The 27,710-nt window shown below is 30.2% G+C and overlaps 1 protein-coding gene across 1 annotated transcript in view; it reads left to right on the top strand.

The window, feature by feature from the left end:
- LOC145323556 (uncharacterized) overlaps nucleotides 1-27,710 on the top strand; it is a 33,493-nt gene that overhangs the window by 1,268 nt on the left and 4,515 nt on the right. Inside the window, exons 3-4 of the mRNA XM_080165905.1 lie at nucleotides 26,654-26,713; nucleotides 26,929-27,017. Of these exons, the coding sequence (XP_080022031.1) occupies nucleotides 26,654-26,713; nucleotides 26,929-27,017 (149 nt within the window). The remainder of the gene's footprint in view (nucleotides 1-26,653; nucleotides 26,714-26,928; nucleotides 27,018-27,710) is intronic.

Raw genomic sequence — 27,710 nt, 5'->3', positions numbered from 1 at the left:
CAATCATACTAAAGGATTATTCAATTTTTATAATTATTATGCCTATCTTTGGGTATAACTTTTATTTTTACTAAAAATATGTTAGTTTAGACATATTTTAAACAAAAAACTATTATGATTATTTTATAAAAACAAATTTAGCAATCATGATCAAATATTTGCAATTATTTAACTTGACTGGGCAAAAACTGGACAAATTTTCTCAGAATTAGATTAAAAATATTTTGTCACTATTTCGTCTCTGGGAGATTTTTTCTTTATTTTCAACGGGTGTAAGCACAATTTTTATTGCATTATCCAATAATCTACCAATGGTCCAAAAGTCCCCCCCCCCTGAATATTTTGTTGAAGTAAACCAGGAAGTAAGAGGGAAATTGCAGAAAAATAAATAATTTAAAAATCTTTGTTTTATTAAGGTACATAAACTTTTGAAATACCCCCCCCCCCCCACAACCTATTAAAAGTTATTCTAAAAGACATTAATTTTAACAAATAAGGTACATTATAGATCTATGTACTTAGGTATTCGAGGTTATATAAAAAAGATTGAACGTCTTTTAAGTTTTATCTAAGTAAGAAATCCTGGATCATACTTATTTATTGATAATGTTGATGAAATTGTTGTAAATTTCTTATTTCTTTGAATGAGAACGGATAAAAGTAATTTCACAGAGATGGTCATACCTAAGGGGGGTGATACAGATTGTCGAATAGAAAAATTAGCTAATTAAACTTACAGATGTTTTAAATACTATTAGACGTTCTCTCCATCCCCATAAAAAAAAACACATAATAATCTACAATATAAAGTCTACAAAATTCAAATGTTTAAATCAGGGACAAGGGAAGGCTATTCTTGTAAACAATGCTTTAGAGTTGATTTCTTAGATTTCCAGTTTAAACTTGATGATGAGATAAAGCAACTTTTGGCAGAATTTGATAAGAAACTAAAGTATTAATTTAGCACTTTTTGATTTGTTTACTAAAAGCCGTGCTAAAAGGATTGTCAGAGTTTATCTGCCCGTTCAGTTTAAAGATGTATGAGCAGAAATAATGCCTTTTTACAACTTTTAAGTATTTTATCTAAATCATAAACTACTCGTAAAATATATGTTAAATAGTGAATAAATATATTAAAAATCCTAAAGAGTGAATAGCTGTAATACTTTGAAAAATATTTAAGATTGTTTAAATATTTATCTCATATACAAATTTAAATTCAAAAAAGGTTTTTACGACACCTAGCAATAAAATTCGGAACTACATAGCTATGTTTTTTCACAATCATACATTTTACAATATTTGTTGTAGTTTAATTTTGCCTTTCTTAGCAACTTCTTGTATCTAATGGCTAAACACGTTGGAGGAAAGTGGCGAAATAGGAATCTAAAATAAAAAAGCTTCCCTGAAATCATGATTTAATAAGTACTGCAATAATCAAACCTAAAATCTTCTAATCTCCTCCGAATATTACAACTTACAAACTTTTTTAATCATTTAAAATATGGGTAATTTCCCCCAAAGTGCCTTGTAGAGCACAGAGTCCCCCCTTTCCCTACCATTAATGTAAAACAAAAAAAAAAACGATCAAAGGGGCGGCATGTTAGAATTGTCCTATTGTTTTAAAACTTTGCATGTGATTCCTGTAGTAGTTAGGTACAATTTAGAAAGCGTAGCAACTCTATAATCGTTACCAGAATGTCTGTATGTCCATTTTAAACATTATGTTGATTTTTTTTACTTTTTAATAACAAATTTTTATGTGATCTAAATATCCTATTGATTTGGTATACTGATTTCTAGGACAACAAAGTACAATATTTTAAGCGAAGCAACTCTATAATCAAATCCTAGAAATGTGAGTATGTCCATAAACATTATCCTGTAATAAGCAGTTTTTCAACAAATTTACTAACAATTTTGCAGTTTGCTTCGTCTCTTATACATTTAAATTCTGATTATCCAGTTCTGACATTCTACAAGTGTTAATGTCCATTTGTCCTATTGTTTCAGAGCTTTGCTCCCATAGATGTTGTCATCCTTGTTTGATAAGTAATGAACAATGAATTTAATTTTGAGCTTTAGGCATAAGTTCGAATTTTTAATTTTTTTGTAAAGATCCAAGATGCTGTGAGTATTGGGTTGGATTTGTCCTATTTAATTTTTTATAGATTCATAAAGTGAGATATTATTTAGTTATTGAATCGTTTTGAAACTTTTGCCTTAACCTGCCTCAAGGGGTTAATCAAGGTGTTGATCAAAGTGCTTTTGATTAAAAATTTGTTAAAATATTTTTTTTTGTTTGTAAACAGTTACAAATATCTTGAATAAGAAAAAAATGTAAAGATTTTAATTTCAGGAAGTATTTTAGAATATTTTTTAAATCTCCCTAATTCTAAATTCTTTAGTAACAAATCTTTGTTTTGATTTAAGAAGCAGAAGCTAACAAGGTTTGGTAATAGCTTATGATTTATACAGTTAGGGAGTTGAATCCATTTTTATAGAAGCAGAAATATAATCTATGATAATGGTTTGGACCCTCTAAAACTGTAATCTACCCTTCCACTTTCCCCTCTCTTGGTGAAGATATCTTCAACGCCGATACGATTTTTGAAATATAAGATTCCACTTTTGTCTCTCTTGTTGAAGATATCTTCACCAAGAGAGGCAAAAGTGGAATCTTAAATTTCAAAAATCGTATCGGCGTTGAAGATATCTTCACCAAGAGAGGGGAAAGTGGAATCTTACATTTCAAAAATCGTATCGGCGTTGAAGATATCTTCACCAAGAGAGGGGAAAGTAGAATCTTACATTTCAAAAATCGTATCGGCGTTGAAGATATCTTCACCAAGAGAGGGGAAAGTGGAAAGGTAGATTAAAGTTTTAGAGGGTCCAAACCATAATCATAGATTATATTTCTGCTTCTATAAAAATGGATTCAACTCCCTAACTGTTATACTATCTGAAATGAACAATAGTGCATTATAGAAATAGTTGCACCTTTCTTTTTGCTATATCAGCTGACGATTACCAGGGTAGGTTTCGTGATTTTCCAAGAATTGTTGAATAATTGTTGATGAGACGGACCGCCCCTGGTTTAAATTAAAACAGGCTATATTATCTTTCTTCTACGGGTCTTATTGATGGTCTAATGCTGGTTTGTAGTAAAAGCTCGAGTTGTAATCCTTATAATAAAGTTACAGGATGTTTGTGTGTTTTTCTGTGTGTCTGTGTGTTTGTATGTTTGTACCAAAGGATCTCGCTAACCGCTGAACCAATCAGGTTCTCCTTAACAGAGTATCTTCTCATAGTTCCCAGGAAGGTTTAAAACTATTTTGGGGAAGGGTACCACCACCCTCACAAGAGAAATCACAATAAATCGAAATTTTTTCTTCTCGAATAGAGACTCCTACTTAACATTGCAAAGTATCGTAGAAATTTAATAGAGACTCCTTCGCAACATTGCAAGGTATCGTATTTTTTTTTTTTTTAAAACACCAACCATTTAAAGTGTCCCTAGAGGCCTCTAGGGGCGTATCCGCTAGTTAATCAAATAAATTACGTATAAAAATAATATGATTTTGTATATTCTAAGCTAAAAACACAGACATACATTTTGCTACTTTCTAGTATAAAGTAATTTGTAACGCCTTTTTGTAATTCTCTAGTCACTGCAAATCTGTTGAAAAAAATTGACAAGTGTAGCTTCCAAGATTGTTGCAAATTTTAATAGTTAAATAATTTTTAACAAGGACGGTTACGTCAACAAATAGTGCAGTAATTATAATCTAGTTATATTTTTGAAGTAACATAAATACCTAAATATCATTACTAGGTTCAATCTGTGTAAATTTAATAGTTATTGATAATAGTTAGGCACTTTTGTGTACTGAATTTATATTTAATAATAAATTTCTGAATTTAGTTTCATTATAACATACTTTGCTCTACTTTCCAAAAAAAACCTTTGGACCGAATTTTTTTTTTGAAAGATACATAAATTATCTTAAATTTCTTAAAGGAAGAAAGAAATTATTCAGCTAAGGAGTAGCTGAGCTGTTAAAAAAATATTAGCATAGTAATTTATGCATTACAAATCATTGAAATGAATACAATTATAAATTCTTATCAAATGCATTGATTTTAATTACATTTTGTATGATGGGTCTTGAATGTTTTTTGTTAGTTTATAATTTGCATGATTTTCACCGTTATGACTGTCTTTTGAATTTAGAAATTTTTATAAAACAATATTTATAAAGAAAAAAAATAGTCTCCCCTTTTTTTCAATTTACATAAAAAATTATGATGGGGGAGGTTCATTAGTGATAAACTTTGTGTAGTTTATTTTATTAAATTCTATTCCTTAATAGTGGTTATTAAGTTAAAAGATAATTGATTTTAATAAATGGCACATTTCAACTATAATTAAATATTGATACAATAAATTAAAATGATGATGTATGGTTGTAGCTGTGTTTACATAGATAACCCACTGTTCTCTTTCTTTCGATACTTTTCAACCCTGAATTGTCACGTTTATAGATTAGAATTGGCAAATTGTTACGCTATCTGCTCAATTTTATACTTGGTATTTTTATATTTTAGCCAAATATTTAAGTATAATTTTGCTGATAAGGGTTATTCAATCAATTAAATTAATAAATTAATTTGTAACTTGTAACTTTTTCTAAAATCATCTTTTTCATAGACCCACACAAATGTAAAACTGGAAAAATAGGCAATGTCTTGGCCTAATACCAGGGACAATTAGGACCTCTAGGAAAAGGTCATGCAATTAAAGGGTTGTTTGTCTATGTAAAATGTTTTTCTCATGCTCTTCAGTAAGCAATAATTGGTCTCTTACATCATAGTTGACCATTGCATAGAGTTGTTGGTTAAAATGAACAAACATCCTATTTGTGTATCTTTATGATTTAACAAAAAGCATGATAAATTAGTGCACTTACCCCTTCAATTTATCATTTCTCTGTTTAACCAGGGATAAGGGCTCAGATTAAATATTTTTTTTATTTATTAGTTAGACTCACTAGTCAAACTTTTGTTCTGTTATTATATTAACATAGGATTTTAGTTAGATGTCATTTTTAGAAGAATATTTTAAGTTTTATGTTAAATCTTACCAAATAACTCTTATATGTTGAAAAGTTGTAAGCAATGAACACTTTCATTTATTGCCATACATTAAAATTGTAAGCCAAAAAATGCTTTCACAGGCTGGATCTATTCTGTCATTTTTACACTTAACCTTAACATCTTTTCATAGACTTATTTACTTATCCCTCTTGCCCATGGTTTCAAGGGTTCACTGTAAGTCATTGCCGATCATTTTTAATAAGACAATACCTACAATTAACTAATTACAGATAAAATTGACTACACAAATAAAGTTTATCGCAAAATTTTTTTTTCATTTGCGGATTTTAAATTTTTAAAATGTTTCCAATTTTCAACTTTCATGTTTATAGGATTAGGAACTGCTTGATATAAACTTACTCGATAATAATTTGTAATTTATCAAAATCTCAGCTATGACTAAATGACTAAAGGTGGTTATTTGAACTTTTTCCTTGTTTAAAACAAATATTAAAACAATCTCTAGAGTTGACAGTGCGTCTAGCGTCTTTTTTTAAGGCCGAAATTTTGAGAGAAAAAATAGACGGCTAGAAATCAACCTTATTCGACATTTACTCAAAGCCCCAAACATAATGGACTTAAAAGTGTATTAAACTGTATATAAGACATTTGCGAATATATTGGTACCATTGATTTGCCTCTGAGATAAAAAAAAGTATGTTTTTTTGATATTTTTCTCTTGCAACAAATCAAATTTCAAATTTGAGTCACCAAAAATGCTAAACTAATTTTTGCTCTAGAAGAATCAATTTTTGGAGTTAGAAAGTGCTTAATACCTCATTTTAATCGCCTGGCATTGCTTTATAATATACAGGTAATGACTTGGTTGTTTATAGAACAGCTGACTAAAAAATCGAGGTTTTGTGATAAACCCACTTTTGTTGTTGCTCCATAAATGATATTTTTTTTCCCAATTTTTTTGGCTGTAAAGAAGCTTTATATATTCATATAACATCCACCTAAATTTGACTTTTGATATTTTATTTATAACATCACCAGAGGGAATTGAATTTTGGAAAAAAATATCAATTTATATTTTACACTGCTATGCATTGTTCTTGTTCTTGTTTCTAAAAAAAATTTATATAATAAAAAAGAGAATTATTTAACGCTTCTATAGGTATGTTTATCATTTTTCTATGCTAAATATAACTATAATTACACCATTTTAAAGTTAGACATCTTAACATATTAACACAATTATTGAATCGGTCTGTATTATTAAGCTGGCAACCCTTAAAACAGCTGCATTTCATTATCCTATTATATATAGTAATTATTATATGTATAAACACACTTAATTTTTTAACTTTTTATTGATGGAATACATATGTTTCTCTATAAAAATAGATTATCAGTTCCAATTAAGATGTATAAAATAAGAGTTAAAAAAAAATATATATATGTCAATGCATTTTGAATCCTTTTAAAAGACTAAATAAGAAAGAAGTGTTAGAAAATTGTGCCACCTGCGGGGTTTTTACTGCTTATATCCTCTTGGGGTTAGGGGGGAATTAGCATCTTTATATAAAAAGGGGGAGGTGTTTAAAGAGAATTTTTAAAGAGAAAAAAATAGGTCATATTTTATCATTTGCAGTTTTACAAATTAATACATGTTATATAAAGCTTTTTTGTCTGTAGCTTAAGATTTCGGTAAAGTATAAGGCTATTTTACTAATTTCCTTACTCCTTTAATTACAGAGCTCCTAGATGTTTGGAGCGCAGCTGCTAGTAAACAAACAAAGTAAAACGATTCCTGAATAATTGATTTACAATTTTAAAAAGAAAAACATTTTTACAATTAGGATGTGTATATCCACACCATGCACAGTGCCTTCTAAGGTGCTTTGACTTTAGTGTCAGAACCTAAATTGGGACATAGTGCATTTCATTACCCTAGGTTAGGTAACTTTATTTCACTTTTCAATAAAATCTAAAATGCAGCGGTTTTTGAGAAAATTAAATTTGAAAATTTCAAGTTCAATTTTCACCCACTAGGAGTTACCGTATAATCATAACAAGAAAAGCAAAGTTTATTTATTTTTAATTTTGAACAAGTTTGCTCTAATAAATTTCTTCATAAAACCACTCCTGAAGTGATGTAATTAATGGCTATTTTTATCAATTGCTTTGCTAAGGTCACAGAACATCAGCCTTAAATAAATCATATATATGGAGGTTTTATGACTGACTTTAAAAAGCAAAGTTGTTCAAAATATTAAATAAATAATCTTTGATTTTCTTGTCATGATTATGCGGTAACTCCTAGTGGGTGAAAATTTACCTAGAAATTTTTAAATCTAATTTTCTCAAAAACCGCTGCATTTTAGATTTTTTTGAAAAGTGAAATGAAGTTACCTAACCTAGGGTAATGAAATGCACTATGTCCCAATTTAGGTTCTGACACTTAAGTCAAAGCACCTTCGAAGGCACTGTGCATGGTTAGCTCTTATTGTTAATTCAGGTGTTTTAGAATTAATCTTAAATGTTGGAAGATGATTTTTGTAGCAGTAAGGTACTTAGCAACTTTATAATCATTACTTTATGTAAAGGGATGTCCTGGTGGGGGGGGGGGGGGGAGTTAGGGGGTTAAGGGTTATTAATTAATTTGGGGCAACCCCATAATTTTTAAATTTTTAATTTTTAATCTTCCCCTCTCCCCCCCCCCAAAAAAAAAATATAAAAAGCTTTGACGTCCTTGCCTTTTTTATATAAAGATTACCCCACAAAATAAACATGGGGATGCCCAAATTTCCCTCCCCCCTTCCCCCCAAATCAAAAAGCTTGGACGTCCTTGATTATGTAAGCTCATTTAAAACATACTGAAATCAATTTGTGTACAACAATTATCCTATTTAGTTTTTTAGTAGTGAAGCTACTCTATAATTCAAAATATTTGTCCGTCCATTGTCTGTCCATTCATCTGTATGTCTGTCCATTGGTATGTCTGTCTGTCTGAGACAGAAAGGGGAAAATGAGATTTTCTCGGCTTCTATAAAAGATAGAAGGCTTAAATTTTCATGGATTGAATATTCTCTCTCTCTATCAATACTCCATATTTTCATCAAGTTTCATTAGGATTTGCCAAAAAACTGGGGTGGGCTATATCGATTCCTACAATTCAAGTTTTCATGATTTTCTCTACTCCTATTCAAGATAGATGGTTGAAATTCAGGGATTGAATACTTTGATTTTTTGCATAATTTTATCAAGTTTTATTGAGATTTACTTATTGGGGTTCTACCTCAAACATAGGAGTCCCAAAAATCGGAGTGGACAAATGCAGGAGTCCCAAACATCGGAGTGGACAAACGTAAGAATGGGACAAACGTCAGAGTGGACAAACATCAAGGTGGACAAACGTCGGAGTGGAAAACATTGGAGTGGACATTGCTTAAATAAAACCTAGGAGTGTCTACTATTTTAATTATATTACAATTTTGAAATTTTTTATACCCCTGTCTACAAAATAATGACTATGGCTGCAGCGCTCAGCCCCCTAGCCTATATCCTAACCTAACCTAACTAAGAAAAGTAACGGGACGAAGGTAGGGGGGGCTGTGTTTGTAAACAAAAATTCAAAATTGAAAAAAAAGTTTGGGACTCCTGTGTTTGTCCACTCCGACGTTTGTCCCAAAAATCCTGCGTTTGTCCACTCCAACGTTTGTCCCACTCCTGCGTTTGTTCCACTCTGACGTTTGGGACTCATGCATTTGTCCCTTCAATGTTTTTCCACTCCTACATTTGGCATGGAACCGATTATTGGTTGGGGTGCTAGTTTGATTCCTAGATTTGTAAGTTTTAAGGATTTTCTTTACTCCTATTAAAAAAAATTTAAAAGGCTGGGTTTATACCCCCCATAATATATTAAGGGGGGTGATTACCCCCATCCCTAAAAAAATTACCCTTTTACAAGCACCTCCCCCTGGATACTCCTGCACTCCCCCTTGTAGTTACTAGGCCAACTTTATGGTCTCTGGTTTCAGGAAGCCCATTCAATTATGAGAAGTTCACATTATAAGAGCACTCTTATAGCATCCTCTCTATTAGCATTACATGTGTAATGCATTATAGACAGACAGATAGATATTGTGAGGGATCCTACACTTTATAACACCTTGTTTTGCATGGTAAAAATTGTTCCAATAGTTCTTGATATTGATATTTTATTTAAAAATTACAATAACTTGAATATAATGATATTTAAAAAATGCTGGAATTATAGTTATATTTAGACTAGAAAAATGATTAACATACCTATAGAAGCATTAAATAATTCTCTTTTTAATTATAAAAATATTTTTTAGAAACAAGAACAAGAACAATGCATAGCAGTGTAAAATATAAATTGATATTATTTTCAAAATTCCAAAACTATCCAGGGTCCTATAGGAAGCATCCATAAAACACAGAACTCAATAGGTACTGTAATTTTCGAAATCTTAAGCTAAAGACAACAAAGATTACTACTTTATATAATAGGATAATGAAATGCAGCTGTTTTAAGAGTTGCCAGCTTAATAATACAGACCGATTCAATAATTGTGTTAATATGTTATGATGTCTAACTTTAAAATGGTGTAATTATAGTTATATTAAGCCTAGAAAAATGATAAACATACCTATAGAAGCATTAAATAATTCTCTTTTTTATAATATAAATTTTTTTTAGAAACAAGAACAAGAACAATGCATAGCAGTGTAAAATATAAATTGATATTATTTTTCCAAAATTCAATTCCCTCTGGTGATGTTATAAATAAAATATCAAAAGTCAAATTTAGGTGGATGTTATATGAATATATAAAGCTTCTTTCCAGCCAAAAAAATTGGGAAAAAAAATATCATTTATGGAGCAACAACAAAAGTGGGTTTATCACAAAACCTCGATTTTTTAGTCAGCTGTTGCATAAAAAACCAAGTCATTACCTGTATATTATAAAGCAATGCCAGGCGATTAAAATGAGGTATTAAGCACTTTCTAACTCCAAAAATTGATTCTTCTAGAGCAAAAATTAGTTTAACATTTTTGGTGACTCAAATTTGAAATTTGATTTGTAGCAAGAGAAAAATATTAAAAAAACATACTTTTTTCTATCTAAGAGGCAAATTAATGGTATCAATATATTCGCAAATGTCTTATATACAGTTTAATACACTTTTAAGTCCATTATTTTTGGGGCTTTGAGTGAATGTCGAATAAGGTTGATTTCTAGCCAGACTTCAACTAAAAAATCAAGTCAATCACTGTAAAGGAGCGATTGTACAAGGAAATTGCGTCTGTGGTAGAACTTTTAGAATTGCTGCCAACAGCCGCCATATTTTCAGCTGTCCAAAATGATCAATTGGCTATATAACTGACTGCGGCTGCGGATTTTCATAAAATGGGAGATTTTCTTTGTAGCTGCGTTTGCTGAACCCTGATTTAAAACCAACAACAGAAACCCATGTAATGATATTGTTGCTAGAAAGATTAATGAATTTTCTCTCCCTTTTCAAATCATTAATTTCAGTCAATTTTATTTGTCAAACTTATTGCGGTTAGAAAATCAAATATTTATGAAAACATTTCCATTTAAACAAGGACAACAATGTTCAAAGCTCGTGTAAAGTTTGTCCAATTTAATGTAATTTCAGGAATAGTCCCTTTTGTGGCAACGCTCCAAAAGGCGCGATTCGTCGTATTTCTTAAATTGCTTTTTACAGGTTGTTTTAGGTTAGGTGTGGTTATATTGGGTTAGGTGATTGCCCCACAGAGCTAGGCAATTGTCCCCGCAGGGTTAGAGCCTCCCGCAGGGGCTAGAAAGAGGAGAAAAGCTTATGTGAAAAATACGAGGGGGACTATACCCGTAATTTCTCATGATAATTTTTGGGCAAACTAATTACTAATTATTCAACAATTGTAATATAAGCCGACACCACAATATTGTAGAGACGCTTCGCTTCTAAGAATAAATATTAAAAGATCATATCATTAAATGAATGTATGCAAACAACGAGAAAAAAAGAAAAACAATTTGACCCCCCACAAAATGTAATGATCTTGAGATTTTTTTGCAACATATTCCAGGCGTTTTTGGCCAGAAATTTGATATGTTTGAGACGGAATATTTTGGTGGGATCAAGACTTTTTAGACAAAGGTTAAAACTAACTCAGATGTTTTATAGACTTAATAAAAATGGCAAAAGTATTTTGAAAGAATAATGTTTTACAGTTTATTGTAATTTTAAAATGATTTTGAATACTAACTTACAAGTTACCTATATCAATTATGTCCATGAATATCGAAGCAACAATAGTGAGAATCACAAACGAAGATAAGTGTCCCTAATGGTATTTTCTTATGTCAGGCTTATGTAAGCTTTTAGTTAAGTATACCTTTGGAGTTTCTTAGTTATTGTTAAGTATTCCTAAATGTAGTAATGTCAAGTAAGACTTAGGAAAGGTTTAAGGTATCTTATAAAGTTTACTAGGGGTTCCTATTTTGTTCTTAGTTACATTAAGCTATGTCAAGAAAAAGCAGGATTGATGATATACGAGTACCTTTTGGGTTATGTCTTAAAACAGCCAATTGTTTTTCTAACTAAAATTTTTAAAAAATATTCCTATCTTTTTAAAGTTTTTGAGCACGGTTCCTTGTAAATTCCGCCACATACATCCTATCTGTGTTATAAATAATAGCAAGTAACCAAAGATATTTTTGATTTTTCTAATTATAAAGAATGGTTACTTAAAAATATTTTTATAGGGTGATTTTTTTTAATAGAAAATATGGTAAATTAACCTCCCCCAATATGTATAAAAAACACAAATCATATTCAAATATTGGAAATTTGCAAATTATTTTTTTTCGTTAAAATGAATGAACAACAAAATAGATGTAATTATTTGATTCTACATTTAAAGAGCTATAATTCAAATTTTATTACAATGAGTACACTTTTAGTTATTTATAATGTTTCTTTTTTTCTATTTATGTAGACGAAAAAAACTTTACTCTAATTCAGACTTATCTTTCATATTTTTTAATTTTATTTTTTAATTATTTAATTAGGGTTACATAAAATTACTTAGGTATACTTAACATATAAAAGGTATCTTATCTAGTTAAGTCAGGTAGAAAGCAAGTACAAATTCTCATTCAATCCAGGGAGGGAGGGGTCATTGGGCTTTCTAAAATATTAGATTAGTCCCCAAATTTGTATTATAACGTTTTCTTATTCAATAGCTTAATAACTTTTGGGACTTTTTTTCGAAATTTAATTGGTATGTTCATTAATCTTAATATCCAGCCGTTTCAACCACTAATTGTACAGGACAAGGACGTCCAAGCTTTTTTTATATGGGGGGGGGGGGGGGGGTCAAAATTCAAAAATTTTGCCTAGGCATCCCAAAATTCAATTTGGGCGGGGTATCAATTTATCTACTATTGTCTTATCCCTTTAGATCCCTGATTTCATCTACATTTAACTGATTGATATATTCATTTGTGTTCCTTCATATGCGCTAAAATCCGTATACTAAAGTAGCTATTGATTTCAAACTTTGCATGATGATTCCTGTAGTAGTTAGGTACGATTTAGAAAGCATAGCAACTCTATAATCATCACCAGAATGTCCGTACGTCCATTTTAAACATGTTGATTTTTCTACTTTTTTAACAACAATTTTTTATGTGATCTAATTATCCCTTTGATCTGCTTTTTGGTATATTGATTTCTGGGACAACAAAGAACAATATTATAAGCAAAGCAACTCTATCAAGTCCTTAAAATGTAAGTATGTCCATAAACATTATTCTGTATCAAGCAGTTTTTCAACAAATTTACTTACAATTTTGCTTCGACTCGTATACATTTATATTCTGTTTATTCAGTTCTGACACTATACAAGTGTTAATGTTTGTGATTTTTTAAAATTAATTTCGTTATTAGTATAAGCTGGTAATAAATAGCCCATTGTCCCCTCTTTCTCTATTAAAATAAAACATGTGATGTTTTATTAGCAATTTTCTTAGCACAGTAAAAAATGTTTTCAGTGTTCTCTTTTCCCTAAATCAACACTTCATAATAGATAGGCGAAGCATTGCCGTAAAAAAATGTAATCAAAAATAAGTCATTTAAAGCTGTCATTCAAGATTTGAAGAAATAAAGGAACACCAATAAAGAAATTATCAAGTAAGAATTATTAAAAGGTATAATCTAGATACATACTCCCAAATTCAGCCAATAGGGGAGGATCAATCTACCATATTTTGGTTAGAAAGTAAACAAAATTTGGTTAGAAAGAGCAATTATCCTTTGATATCATTCGCAAAATGAATCATCTATAAATAGTCGTTCATAGGATAAGCCTTTGCTTTGGTTAATCATATGGTTAAAAAATTTCTTCCCTCGCATGATTTAAAGCATATGACATACCATATATAAGAAGTCATCTTTAAATAGTTAACTTTCTTGGGATAAAGTTACCTCTTTGGATATTCCTTATTAAGTTTCACAACTTATTGGGCCCGATTTACCATCTAGATCTACTATATCTATTGGTTCATTATACTATACTTTTGTACTTTCTTGGTAGAATATTTTTTTAAAGGTTATTATTTCAAACAGCTAACTGTTCTTTTAGCTTAAAAATTAAAAAAAAGTATTATAGCCTTCATTAGTTTTTAAGAAGTCTCACACACACAGACACACATCCTGTATTTGTTATACATGATAGCTACAACCCCTCTAATATTTAAAGATGTTAGATTTTTAAGTTAGGTTAAAAAACGTTTTTTAAAAGCGAAGCTTTTCTATAATTAGGGTCGGTCCGTCCGTAGGTCGGTCCGTACGTTCGTAACAGAGAGTTAGCTCTTTTCGTTAATTTAAACAGGTTAGAATTGTCTTATCGATTCCAAACTTTGCATGATGATTCTTGTAGTAGTTAGGTACAATTTAGAAAGCGTAGCAACTCTATAATCAATACCAGAATGGCGGTACGTCCATTTGAAACATGTCAATTTTTAACTTTTTTGACAACAAATTTTGTATATTAAAATTATCCGATACTTCTGATTTTTTAAAAACTGATTTCTTATGCAACAAGGTAAAATGTTATAAGTAAAGCATCTCTATAAACAAGTCCCAAAAATGTTAGTATGTCCTTAAACAGTATCATCTATTTATGCAGTTTTGCAACAAATTTACTTACAATATTTTTTGTACTGATGTATTAATATTCTGCTAATTAAGTTCTGACAATCTACAAGTGTTAAAGTTCGTTTGTCCTTCCATTTCAGAGCTTCGCTTTTATGGATGTTGTTATCCTTGTTATATAGTGATTTCTTACCATGTTGTAGGCACCATGTGAAATATAGGTAAAACACATGACACATAATCAAATATTAGAAATAAGCAAGTGTTGAACCTATGTACTTTTTTGTTAAAATGAATGAACATCTATATAGATGTTAAAATTAAAATCTACAAAGAGTCACATATTATCAAATTTGATATGTTTATTACAAAGAGTAGCTTTTATTTCTATAAGATTTTGCCTTATAATTTTTTTCTATTGTAGTAAAATTAAAAATAATCCACACAAAGTCCACATCAAATTGTCTGCATATGAAAGAATTTTAATTCTTATTATTTTTAAAATTAATTAAGGTAACCTTTATTTTTCATAAGTAAGGCTTGGAGAAGTGGATCAAAAGGGTTGATATATGAGTTAGGGGCATTGAAAAGGGGGAGGGGATTAGACTAGCTTTACATAAAGAGTTAGGTATAGCTAAAGGGTACTTAATTGGAAAGAAAGCAGGTAGAGGAGAGAAGAGAGGGGAAGGGGGGGGGGCGTTGATAAGGGTTACTTAGGAAACTTATGTAAGGTTTTTAGTAAAACTTTAAGGTAGGCTTACATTAAAAGTTAGGGACACCTAAATAAATTAAGGTATTCTTAAATGTATGAGAAAGCAGGTAATTTTTCTTTCTTCTCTAACTTGTTTTAAAACACCTTTGACAACCAATGAATAGATATTTAAGATCTAGATGGTCTATCTGGCATCAAATTCTGTTATACATATAAAGCGGTTCCTATAAGACAAACCCCTTTGTTAATTTTTCAACTTTTTTATTTTATGGGTGGGTGATCTCCAACACCACCTTAAATTTTTTTTAAAATACTTTTATTTTATATTTTTTGGGGGTTGAGCACCCTCACAAACCCCCTTAAATTAAAAAAAAATTAACTTCCATTTTCAATTTTTTAATTTTTTTTCTTTTATTTTTGAATTTTTTTGGGGGTGAGGTGACCACTCACACCCCCGTAAAAATATTTTATCTGAAATTTTTTTATCTTCCATTTTAAAATTTTTCTTCCATGAAATGGGGTGATTTCCCACACCCCCCGGTACAAATATTTTTTTCTTCCACTTTTAATTTTTCTGGGGATGGGGTGACCCTCTTAAAAAATGTTTTGTCTTCAATTTCAAATTTATTTTTTTTTGGAAAAGGGGTGACCTTCCACACTCACTAAAAAGATTTTTCTTGTCAAATTTTTTTTCTTCAATTTTCAATTTTTTGGGGGTTGGGGCGACCTTGCACAACACCCGACAAATTTTTTTTTTAAATTCTGTTTCTTTCATTTCAAAAAAGGAGTTTTAAAAAAATTTCTGGATACCTAGAGCGGGACGGCCAAGCTTTTTTTGTGGGGGGGGGGGAGAAATTTTTTTTACGGGGGGATAAAATGGCGTGCGAAGCGTGCCGCAAATTTTATTTAACCTCCTTAAAATTTATACCCTGGGGGTAAAATTGTCTTGGGGGGGTAATTACCCCAACTGAAATCTGTTTGCAGGGGTAAATTTTGTTTACCCTCCCCCCCCCCCCCAAATTTACTCCTGGGGTAAAATTTTTTGGGGGGTAATTTAAATTTTATTAAATATTTAGTATTAAAAATGTGCGGGAAGCGCGGCAAAAATTTTTTTGTTAGAGATTTTTATTTTGGGGGGGGTATTTATCCCTCCTCAAATTGTTTGGGGGGGTAATCCCCACTTCACCCCCCCCCCCTTGGACGTCTATGCTTGGAGGATCAGTACCTTCAGAATCATACATGGAACCTGAAATTGACTTGTATGCCTATATTTCTTACCAGCGGCTACGCCCCTAGAGGCCTCTAGGGGCACTTGAGGAGGGGGAGTCGAATTTGATAACCCAATTTCTTATTTTAGATTTTATAAGAAAAAGTAAAAAAAAAAATTTTGTGGGGTAGAAATTTTTTTTTTTTTAGGGGGGGGGCGTGCCGGATGCCCCACATCATCATTTTTAATTTTAGTTAAAAAATTTTAAAAAATAAAAAAATTGGGGGGGGGGGTATTTTTCATTTTTGGGGGCGTTGGGGGTGTCCCACCCCCCAAGAAAATAGTTATAAAACTTCCCGGGACCTATAAGAAGCTACCTTGTTAAGGAGAACCCAATCGGTTCAGCGGTTAGCGAGATCCTTTGGTACAGACACACAGACAGACACACAAACATCCTGTTACTTTAGTATAAGGAAGAGGATGTACTACTACAGGTTTGGGGGGATGTTTTATGGGGTTCAGGAACCCCTCCCCCAAATAAAATAAAATGGAGGGGATGAAAAATATATCTCCCAAAAAGTTGTATTTTGTCCCAAGTTTTTTTTTATGTATTTTTTGGTGATCCCCCCCCCCCTTAAGTAAAAAAGGACGTAAAAACAAAGGTTGTTGAATAAAAGTGTGGAGGAAGCAAAAATTGACTCTCACTCACTTAAAGTCGGAAATTCATTATCAAACAGGGGACTTGCACAATTTTTTTTAGCCCTCTAGCTTTAATAGGAGCTGAGATAATGGGGGGGGGGGGGCATTGAACTACTGATAAAGGTGCGGCAAGGGGCCCAACTGTTAAGGGTTAAGTCTCACAAATTATGGATCCCGATTGACCATCTAGTTCTATTATATCTATTGGTTAATTATACTGTAGTACGGCTGTACTTCCTTATTATTTTTTTGGTTATTTTTCAAAACAGCAAATCGTTCTTTTAGCTTGAATTAAAAAAAATATTATGGCCTTAATTAGTTTCAAATGAAGTTTCTATTCAATTCCCACGCACACACAGACATACATCCTATATTTGTTATACATAATTGCGGCTACTTCTCTAAACTTTAAAGATGTAAGATTTATAAAGAAAGATTTTAAATTTTTTTTTGTACAGAGTGATTTCTTTGCTTGGTATACAGGCACTACATGAAATATAGATAAATCACATGACTCATAATCAAATATTTGAAATGGAAAAAGTGCTGAATCTTTGATCCTTTTTTGTTAAATTGAATTAACAACTATGGCGATGTGAAAATTAAATTCTACAAAGAGTTATATTTAAAACTTATTACAAAGAGTATGCTTTTAGTTCTATATGATTCTATAAGATTTTTTTCTATTGTATTAAAGTTTAATTTAATCCACAAAATTTTTTGTTAAAAAAATATATCAAATTGTTAAGCTAAGAAACAATTTTATTCATTATTTTTTTTAATAAATTAACGACATCCTTAGGTAACCCTAGGTGGAGAATTATATGAAAAGGGAGGATTTATAAGGATGGGGCATCATAAAGGGAGAGGGGTTTATGATAGGGATTCCTAAATCTTTTACTTAAAAGATAGGAAGAGTTTTTATTAATCAGCTAAAAAATCTCTAAAGTAGTAAAAACAAGATTAAGATTAAGGGAAAAAATGTAGAAAACTTAAAATAGAATATACAGCCTCATTCATGATAATTTTTAACGCCTCTAAGTCTAATGAAACTTTTCTAATGAAAATTTTCTTATATAACCCCAATTGAAAGAACACTAAGGGACGGGGAGAGGAGGGGAATGGCGGCTATTCATTGGGGGGGAATCGTTTGAAAAGGGTAGATGTGGGGGGTACCTTATATTGATATGATAGGTTTATGTAAGGTTAAAGTATTCCTATCAAAATCTTTACCTAAGCTTGACATTACTAAATTTAAGGGTAGACTATCTCCCCTAAACTAAAGTAAGGCTAAAGATACCCTTATTTTTAAGGGGTCCCTAATAAACCGTTTGTGATTAGCTTTAATAAGTTTATATGCATAGTAATACTATGAAGCTTGTTATTTTCACGGACATACGGACAAAAATCATTATTTGTAGTCTTTCCTTTATCTAAACTTAGATTTCAATGATATTTTATAGATTTTCTTAAGATAAACCCATTTTACAATAGCTTTAAAACATTTTGAATTGTTTTAATGATTTTTTATGTAAATATGAGTATTCAAATTATTTAAATTTATGCATGTATGGTGTTATCAGACAGGCAGATACACCTATATTTTACATATTTTTCTACATATTCAAGTACAGAATCAGATTATTTAGGAGTAAAGATCATATTCATACACATTACACACGACACCTTTAACCTTTTACCAGTCAGAGTCTAACCTTTGCTATTTTTTTTGTAGCGCATCTACTATTCAATTTATTTTTAAAGTAATTAAAACAGTAACGTTATTAATTATATAACTTGTATTAGCCAAGCAAATAAAAAAATAAAACTTTGTTTATAGCGTCTAGCATTCAACTTATGAAATAAACTGCATAAAAACGTCATCTTTTATCATGGAGTCAAGTTTTTCCGTTTGGAAATAAGTTTCGGATTCAACCACAAATCTAGCTAATTTATTATTCACTATCGTTTATGCTCCTAGAGGCCTCTATGATCACTTGGTGATGGGAGATGGGAGACGACCCTCCGTTTTTTATTTAAAAAGAAAAGCTTCATCATAAAGTAGAACCATATCGGTTCATCAGTAAGCGAGATTCTTCGGTACACACAGACACATATCTTGTTACTTTGAAAGATAATTTTCTAATATCTTTGCTACTTTGGATTGAAAATATCTTGTTTATCATTTAAAACATTAAAAACACCTAACCTGCTTAGCGATTTGGAATGTAATAGCAAATATATCCTTTTAGGAATTAGTTTGCGGATTGGTTTTTTAAAAATATGTATAATTCTTAGAAAATTTATATTTTGTTTAAAAAATATAAATTCTAAAAGTTAAATATGTTTTAGGTTTAAAAGTATGCATTTTTTCTCAGAAAAGTATTTGAGATTTTATTAATAACAGATCATTTGAAAATATTTTTTTGAAGATCTTCATTTAATTTTTAAAAGTTTTTAAAAAATTGTCTTCTATACTGTGATAATTTGTTTTTGATAATTTTATCTATTAATAGCAACATTTTACGAGCAATACTTCGCTAATAGAGAATATTTTCACCCTTAAAGCTAAGATGCAAAATTACTTGGCAATTGGTTGAAAATAAATTTATTTAATGTTGCATCATGAAGTACATGCCTGGGCATGCTTAGGATTTTAAATCTTAGACAGGAGTTAAACTGGGGGTTAAAAAGCAGCTTAGGATTCAACATTTTATTTAACCATTAAGACTTAGTCAAAGTAAACATAAAAAGTACTAAAATGAATAAAATTTTATTTGTTTAATACTTTTTTTTTGTAAAGGGGGAAGGGGAGGGGAGAGGATAAGGTAAATTTATTCTTGAAAGTGTTATTATAAATCCGACCTCGGACATAAACCAGGCTACCATGTTGTATATATATAACCTAATTGGTATATCCGTAAGCCAGATCTTTTGTTACTATTAGACACACAAACGTCCAACCTATTTCATATTATGTTAAGTTGCTTTTTGGTATATTTATAAGTAAAGTATACAACAAATTCTTTATTGTAAACTCTTATGCATATACTTTGAAGTGTTGTTCTGAGAATTCATGCATCTATCCATCCAACTAGGCACACAGGAATATAGGAAAGATTTTAATTGTGTTTTGGCTACATTTAGTAAATTTTACTCAGCACTCTCCTTCTGTCAAAATTTAACTTTTGTTTGAAACTTTTCGAGGGCCATTTCTATTTGAAAGTTTGATCTACCCTCCTATAAGATTTATTCAAAATTTTAATTAAGAGTAATCTACTTAAGGCTTTACAATTGAGACAATGTTCCCTTACAACTGCTAACAAAAACATTGATAATGTTAGTAGTTAAAACATTAACATTTTTTCAAGCACTAGAAAGTTTCAGTGATTCCCTAAGATTAGGTTTTTAATGTTTTATCAATGTTTTTTTAATGCTTTTCAATGTTATTCATTATTTTTAAAAATGTTAATGGTAATATTTCCAGTTCTCCGTGGAAAAATGATTAATTTGAGCATTTTCTTGATTTCACAAATAATATTTGCACATTATAATCAATCCTTTATCCCTGGAAAAAATACTGACTAAAGATGGAATTATGCAAACATACCTTGCATATTTTTACTAATATAATCTGAGCTGGATCCTTAAAAAAATAATAGGAGATTGGATAACTTTAACGTTTTTTAAAGCTTCCTCACAATGTCTGTAACTATGTATGTATGTAAAGCATGAAATTTTGCAATATTAAAATTTTCAAAATTGTATTACTTTCTCTCTTCAGCAGCTCTACTAAGATTTATAGAAAAATAATATGATGGTGCCTCTACCCTTTTGCCAATTCACCTATTTTACTATTTAAGAACCCACCTCTGTGTTTTGATATGGGAGAAAGAATGGGAAGGTTAAAAGAAAAAGAATGTTTAAAATTGTTTGTTGTTATGATACATAAGTAACCTTTGTGGGGGGCAATTCAAAGTAAAAAAAATAAAAAAAGTATTTAAAGTCAGATCAAGTAGATTCATAAAATAGATTTGAAGCATAATGATTTTGGTACGGCTGAGAACCGGTTCTAATCTAGCGGATATTAGTCAATTTCGAAGCCATATTGGAATAATTATTAAACAGTTTTAATTGAAGAAAAGTGTTCACGGATTTTTCTTTTTATCCAAACATCTAAATAAGTAATGGCTAACCAAATATTAAGATCAAAGTCATCTATTGTTGTTTAAGGGCCACATATTATAATGTGCTTTATGCTTATTATACAAATTGCAACTTTGTTCTTGTGCCTAAAAAATGCCTAACCATTTGAACATGCTATTTACCCAAATTGTTTAAACCAAAAACCGCAATTTACCCCCCCCCCCTCCCTCTCCCCTTTCTCCATGTAAAATGAACTTACATTAATACGGTAATATTTCAAGTTCTAAACATTTTACTTGTGTCAAATTAAGATTTAACAGACATCCGTTCGGTTATTTGGATGTTTTAAGAAAAATAAATTTTAAACGATTTTTAAGTTTGTTAGTGTATGACTATGTATTTATTTTGTGTAAAATAAGACAGACTAGAAAAAATAATGGTTTATATGCTGATTTATATTTTGTAATATTTTTACCAATTGACAGTCTTTAAAAATTTAGTATAATCTAAATCTAGTATTAAATCTTTTTTTGTGGGAGTGGATTTATTATATACAAAAACTGCTCAGGAAATACTTTTAAATAGTTTGATATACAAATAGCAATTTTATCACGGATATAAAGTAAAAATATTCATTGAAATCGAAAATCTCAAGAATATTATGTAAAAAGCTTTAGATTAAAGATTATTGTTCATTATAAAAGTTACTTTGAAGATATTTTGTTATGATTCATATTCCATAATTCCCTGCCATAGACGTCCAAGGGGAGGGTTTATAATTCAATTAAAAAATGCTTGGACGTCCTTGCCTTTATGATATAAAGAATACCCCCCAAAAAATTTTTATTTTCAATTTTATTAGCTTGGACGTCCTTGGTCCCTGGTTTATGTAGGAATGTAAATTTTGTGTAATATTTGAATGCTACCTAATTGATAAATAATAATAATGTGTTGGTTTTGGGTGGGGCTTCATCGGGGATGCAGGGATAGGTCTATAGAAAGATGATTTAATATTCACCAATAGTCTTTATTAATATCATTGTTAAAAATCTTTATCTGGATGTTACGAAAGTTTTCATTTTATTTCAACCACGGCTACTTTCGTTGACGAAGCCCAATCTGTCCCACTTCTGAGCAAGACGATTCCCTTTTCTCAAGAAAAAATATAAGTATGTTTAGACTTTATTATATTCATTATTAGATTAATAATTTGCTTATAAAGTTCTGACACTGTATCTATAGGTGTTAATGTTCTTTGGTGGATTTTGTCATTATTACTTTAATTGAATTGAATTTTTTTTGTCTCTCCTTTACACTTTTAAGTCAGAAATATTATGGCAATGAGTCTGTTTTTACTTGTTTAATGACTTTTTAAATACACAAAACCCAAAGTTTGAAATTTTCAACCACATTTAATTAATTTTTAAGATTTGTTTCCCATTTTTTGTTTTAGTTTGCAAGGATCGATCAACAGACTAAAACTAAATATATTCTGAATGTAAACTAGCTTTTTAGTTTTCTAATTTGTCATTTGAAACCTAAAATTGTCTTGTAAATACAAATATATTGGTTTTTGTCATCTGTAAGGCATTAAACGAAAGGACGAAGCCCAATCTGTTCCACTTTTGAGCAAGACGATTCCCTTTTCTCCCATCTCTTTTGAAGAGATTTCCCCCCCCCCTTCCCTTTTTCTTTTCCCTTTATATGACGTCATATAGGAATCGTCTTGCTCAAAAGTGGAACAGATTGGGCTTCGTCCTTTCGTTTAATGCCTTACAGATGACAAAAACCAATATATTTGTATTTACAAGACAATTTTAGGTTTCAAATGACAAATTAGAAAACTAAAAAGCTAGTTTACATTCAGAATATATTTAGTTTTAGTCTGTTGATCGATCCTTGCAAACTAAAACAAAAAATGGGAAACAAATCTTAAAAATTAATTAAATGTGGTGTTTTTTTTAATAGCAGCTGAGAAAATAACATTTTGTCTGACTGACAGACAGACAAAGTGAATTATAGAGTAGCTTCACTACTAAAAATAGATTAATCAACAGGGATGGCTATTGATGCGATTCAACCCGAAAACTGTAAATTTCAATGTGAACAAGGTCCGACAACATCAATATAGGCGAAGCTTAACATATAAGAATATAACAAAAATAGTCGTGACATTGCGTAGAATATTGAAGAATGAAAATATGATCTCTTATTAGGATAACGTTATCATGTTAAAATTTTAAGTCAAAATTACTATTAAATCACCTTGCTCAAAATAAACGACTGGAATTCATCTTCATGGTAATGGTTATAGAGTTGCTACTCATTGTTATGGGAAGATTTAAACAAAATTTAAAGATTTTAACATTCCTGAACAAACGACAAGAGCTGACCGTTACGGGCGGGCACACTATAAATATGGACAGGCTTTGCTTTTTAAAATGTATCTATGATAAATATAACAACTGGATGAGTTTTCAATTTATAGACATTTTAAAAAGTAATTATGTGATGATTTTTCGAATTTTATAATGAATACTTTCTGATATATTCTATTAAATCATACCTAAATTTCCAACTAAAAGCAAAGTTGATTTAGTAATTTTATAATATTCCCAACGATTTCTTACCCTGCACGAAAATTCCCATAACAATTAGGTATTATCTGGATCTTAGCAGCTCTTTAATTATTACGCAGTCCTTTTCGGTGAAAACAATTGTTCCTTGAGATTAAATTTAAAATTGGCGAACCCTAGAGTGATTAAATATGATAATATAAGCATAGCATCTCTATATTTACGTCTCAAATATCGAAAACTCGTACACGTATGAAGCATTTTTGCCCAGCTAAATCTCGAATCTCTGAAAGAACCCTAATAAAGCCTCATGCCTATGAAAGGCTTATTACAGCGCATGATTTAGCAAAGTTATTGGATAATAATTTAGACCATTGCAAGTTCAATTAACGGAGTAAAACTGTATCATTGCCGCGTACTCTGCACTCTGACAAATATACAAGGATGATAACATTTAACAAGAGCGGACCCAAGGACGTCAAAGATTTTATTTGGAAAAGTGGGGGGAGAGAGGAGGTGATTCCATTTTTTTTGTCAGGGGGGGGGGGGGGTAAAAGATTTATAAATATGATATTTTTTATATATATCAAATCTAATCTATAAGAAAACATGTCAATCTGTATGTCCATCTATCTGTACAGCTAGTAACTATCTCTCTCTCTCTCTCTTCTCCCCTTTCCTTTTGTATGCTTTAAATATAAATCTAGAGTAATCTCTACTAATAAATTTTTACCCTTCTATTGTTTCAAAAGACTATTAAAAATACCCATCCATGTTTATTTGTGATAATTTTTAGAATATATGTCTGTGTTCGCAGCAGTGATATATAATTCTCATGATCCATTTTGATTATGTTTAAATTATTGGTTAGACGTGATTTATCTTACAGAGAATAGTATTTATACACAATATAATTATTATCTATATTAATTATTACTAATTATTTGATTATACTAATTGTCCGACTATATATTATCATTGCCATGGTATAACTCATGTAAGGGACGTCATAATTAAATAATAAATTAATAGCATGAAATTATTATAATAGTTATAACTGGTTGAAAAATCTTTCTCTCAATGGTCCATTCGTAAATTTCTGCCTTCAGTAGTTATCAAATCTCGGGGGGTAAGAATGGTTGTAAATGAATGAAACTCGCTTCATACCGATTGAAAAATTCACTTTGGCTTTAAGTCATTAGCCGAAAAAATAATTGAAATGAAACATTACCCTATAATGGAATAAGCATTAAATATAAAAATCAAACTTGATAACCTTGTGTATCAGATTGTTTTTCTTAATTATAATTCTGTATCGCAAGGAACTAGATCATTAAGGTTGACATATAGTTTTTAACCTCAAGGCTAATTTAGTCATAGCTCTGCTTCTCTATAGTTTTGATATTACCGTTTGTCTGTTCTTTAAAGGTAACTTTGAACTACATGAATCCATGGTTAGTTACATATTTTCGAGGAATGGCTAGCAATGGATCGTTAATTACACTAGTACCCAAAGTTTTATAAACACGTCCTCGCATTTGTTGGTTTAAAAACTTTTAACATTTGCATTAAATGTTGATTGTTTTGTACAAAAAAAGCAGTGTCCAAACTTTTCCACCAATGATTTTAAGGGACGTAAAGAAAATCTTATTTATCATAATTGGAATTTGTCACCAATTGTCTTATCCTTTAAGATACCCGTATAATTTTAATCTTAGAAATTGTCATATATGGCTATTTATCTATTAGTTACTCTACTTTAGAAATCGTCGCCCAATTATGGATGCTAGCATTCTTGCTTTTACTCGTCCAAGTAAATTATACAATCATTATCATACGTCTTAATCTGGCCATCTGTCTGATAAAGGTAATTTCATTTTATTCAAGCAATTTCAATAATCAATTCAGTTTTTGGCCGTTATTAGATTGTTGTTATATGTTAATTATTGCTCTCATTAACGTTATTACGCCAAATAACAAATGAAATGGTTAAATAAAAGTCAATCAATGAGTACATTAAAATATCATTTTAAATAATTTGTAACCAAGGCCATTAACATTTTTGGTTACAATCATAAATAATCTTAGCTGCGCTTCTTATGGAAACATTATTTCTTGGTTTGTCTTGCTCTTGTTGCCATGTTAACCAACAAGGATAATTACATAATAAAAGCGAAGCTCAACAAAGAAGGCCAAAATGAACAATTATAGAGTGACAACACTTGAAGAAACATAGTATTATTTAGAAGTCTAAACAAAATTTCAAGATAAATGTTTTGAAATAAATATTGGTGGAATGGTTAATATAGACGTTAATAATTATTTATTGAGGTGTATCACTTTTAACATTGTGACAGATTGTCTTAAAAATTATCATTTAAAAATCAAGTTAATAAATTGGATTTTACATCATGTCAAAATATGTTCCAAATGGACGTGCAGACTTTCTGTTTATGATTATACTTATTGTTACAGATATCATCATGCTAAGTTTAGTATAGATAGGACGATTATAACATGTCCAAATTAACTATCAGAGCTATCTTCTACAAACAGGCGGACCGACTCTAAATTTAAAACAGCTTCGCTTTTAAAAAGTGTTAAAGGAATCAATTATTAAGAATTTTTATAATTGCGTCAAGTCATGAAATTCCTCTTTTGGACATTTTTTAGACTTTTAAGGAAAATAACGATTTCGTGCTTTACTTTTTATAGGTAATTATTATGAAAACATGTCTGAATTTTTTAGACATAAAACATAAAATTCAATAAAAATATTTGTTTACATTTTTTGTGGTTCATCAACGATTTCAATGCAAATGGAAGGTTATATTCCAAATTAAGAATTAATTGGGTTTTGAAGCAATAGAATAATATATTCATATTAAGAAAGCTTTAGACAGTTGATTAGATAATACAGACCTATCAATACTCTAAATTTGATAACCTAAAAAAAGTATCAAAATATTCAACAAAAATCTCTTTGAATTTCATTAATGGAATTAAACATTTCAGTATCAAGCACCCCAGCACGAAGAGGCAAGAAACAGAGTGCTGCTTTAATCACATGTCCAGGTAAATAATCATGAATTAGTTAAAGAGTTGCTTCGAGCTTATGCCAATAGTAAAAATATTTAAAGTAAATTAAATTCAGTTGATACTTTTCTAGTTGTATGTGCCAGAATTATAATCTTATATATAATACAGGTTTCCCTGGCTACTGCTCTGAATCATATCCTGGAGATACTTGTCTATTAGTATGTGCCAGAATTTTAATATTATATATACAGGTTTCCCTGGGTACTGCTCTGAATCATATCCTGGACAAACTTGTCTGGTAGTATGTGCCAGAGGAAGAAATAATGTTCCAGAATGTCAGGTAATATTAAAATCTGTTGATTTTGTAGAAAATACTACACAATAAGTCTTTTTGTTGTTTAGATGGGTTCGTGTGCCAAAAATGACTTTGTTAACTTCATTTGAATTAAGAATAAAAGAGAAATAAATACAAACCTTGTAAAAAAAATGAGGAAAAACTCTTAAATTGATTATATGACTTATGTTTCTTTAAGATCAATTTAAATACTAAATATCAAAATAAAATTGACTACAGAGTAAAGTGAAATATACTATAGCTTGTATTGGCTGTAAAATAAGATAAAATCTTAAGTACACTGAACTAAACATACACAAGGAGCATTCTCAAATCTGCAAACAGGCCTTTTTTTGTAAAGTATAACTGCAAGATACTTATTTTAGCCAGCTACAAGTTTCACTTCATTAGAGTACATGATAATCTGGTGTAAGATCTAAGTAATAATAAATTTCTATTTCTAATACAACGTTACCAACTTTTATTTATTGAGAATCTTATTACATTTTTATATAAAAAGAGAAAAAAAATTATGTACAATGCAGTACATTGAAAGCAGATACAGACATACTGACAAATTGTGTGGGATAGAGTAGCTCCGTTTAAAAATAATCAGCGTGGAATGAAAATCTAAATCTTTGTAATAATTATTGGACACTCAAACATACACACAGACAAGACAAGTACTGCACGAATTAA

This window comes from Acartia tonsa, chromosome 1 (assembly GCF_053477335.1).
Source record: "Acartia tonsa isolate MP-2025a chromosome 1, ASM5347733v1, whole genome shotgun sequence".
Classification (NCBI taxonomy): domain Eukaryota; kingdom Metazoa; phylum Arthropoda; class Copepoda; order Calanoida; family Acartiidae; genus Acartia; species Acartia tonsa.
This window is presented reverse-complemented; position numbering and strand designations above follow the sequence as displayed.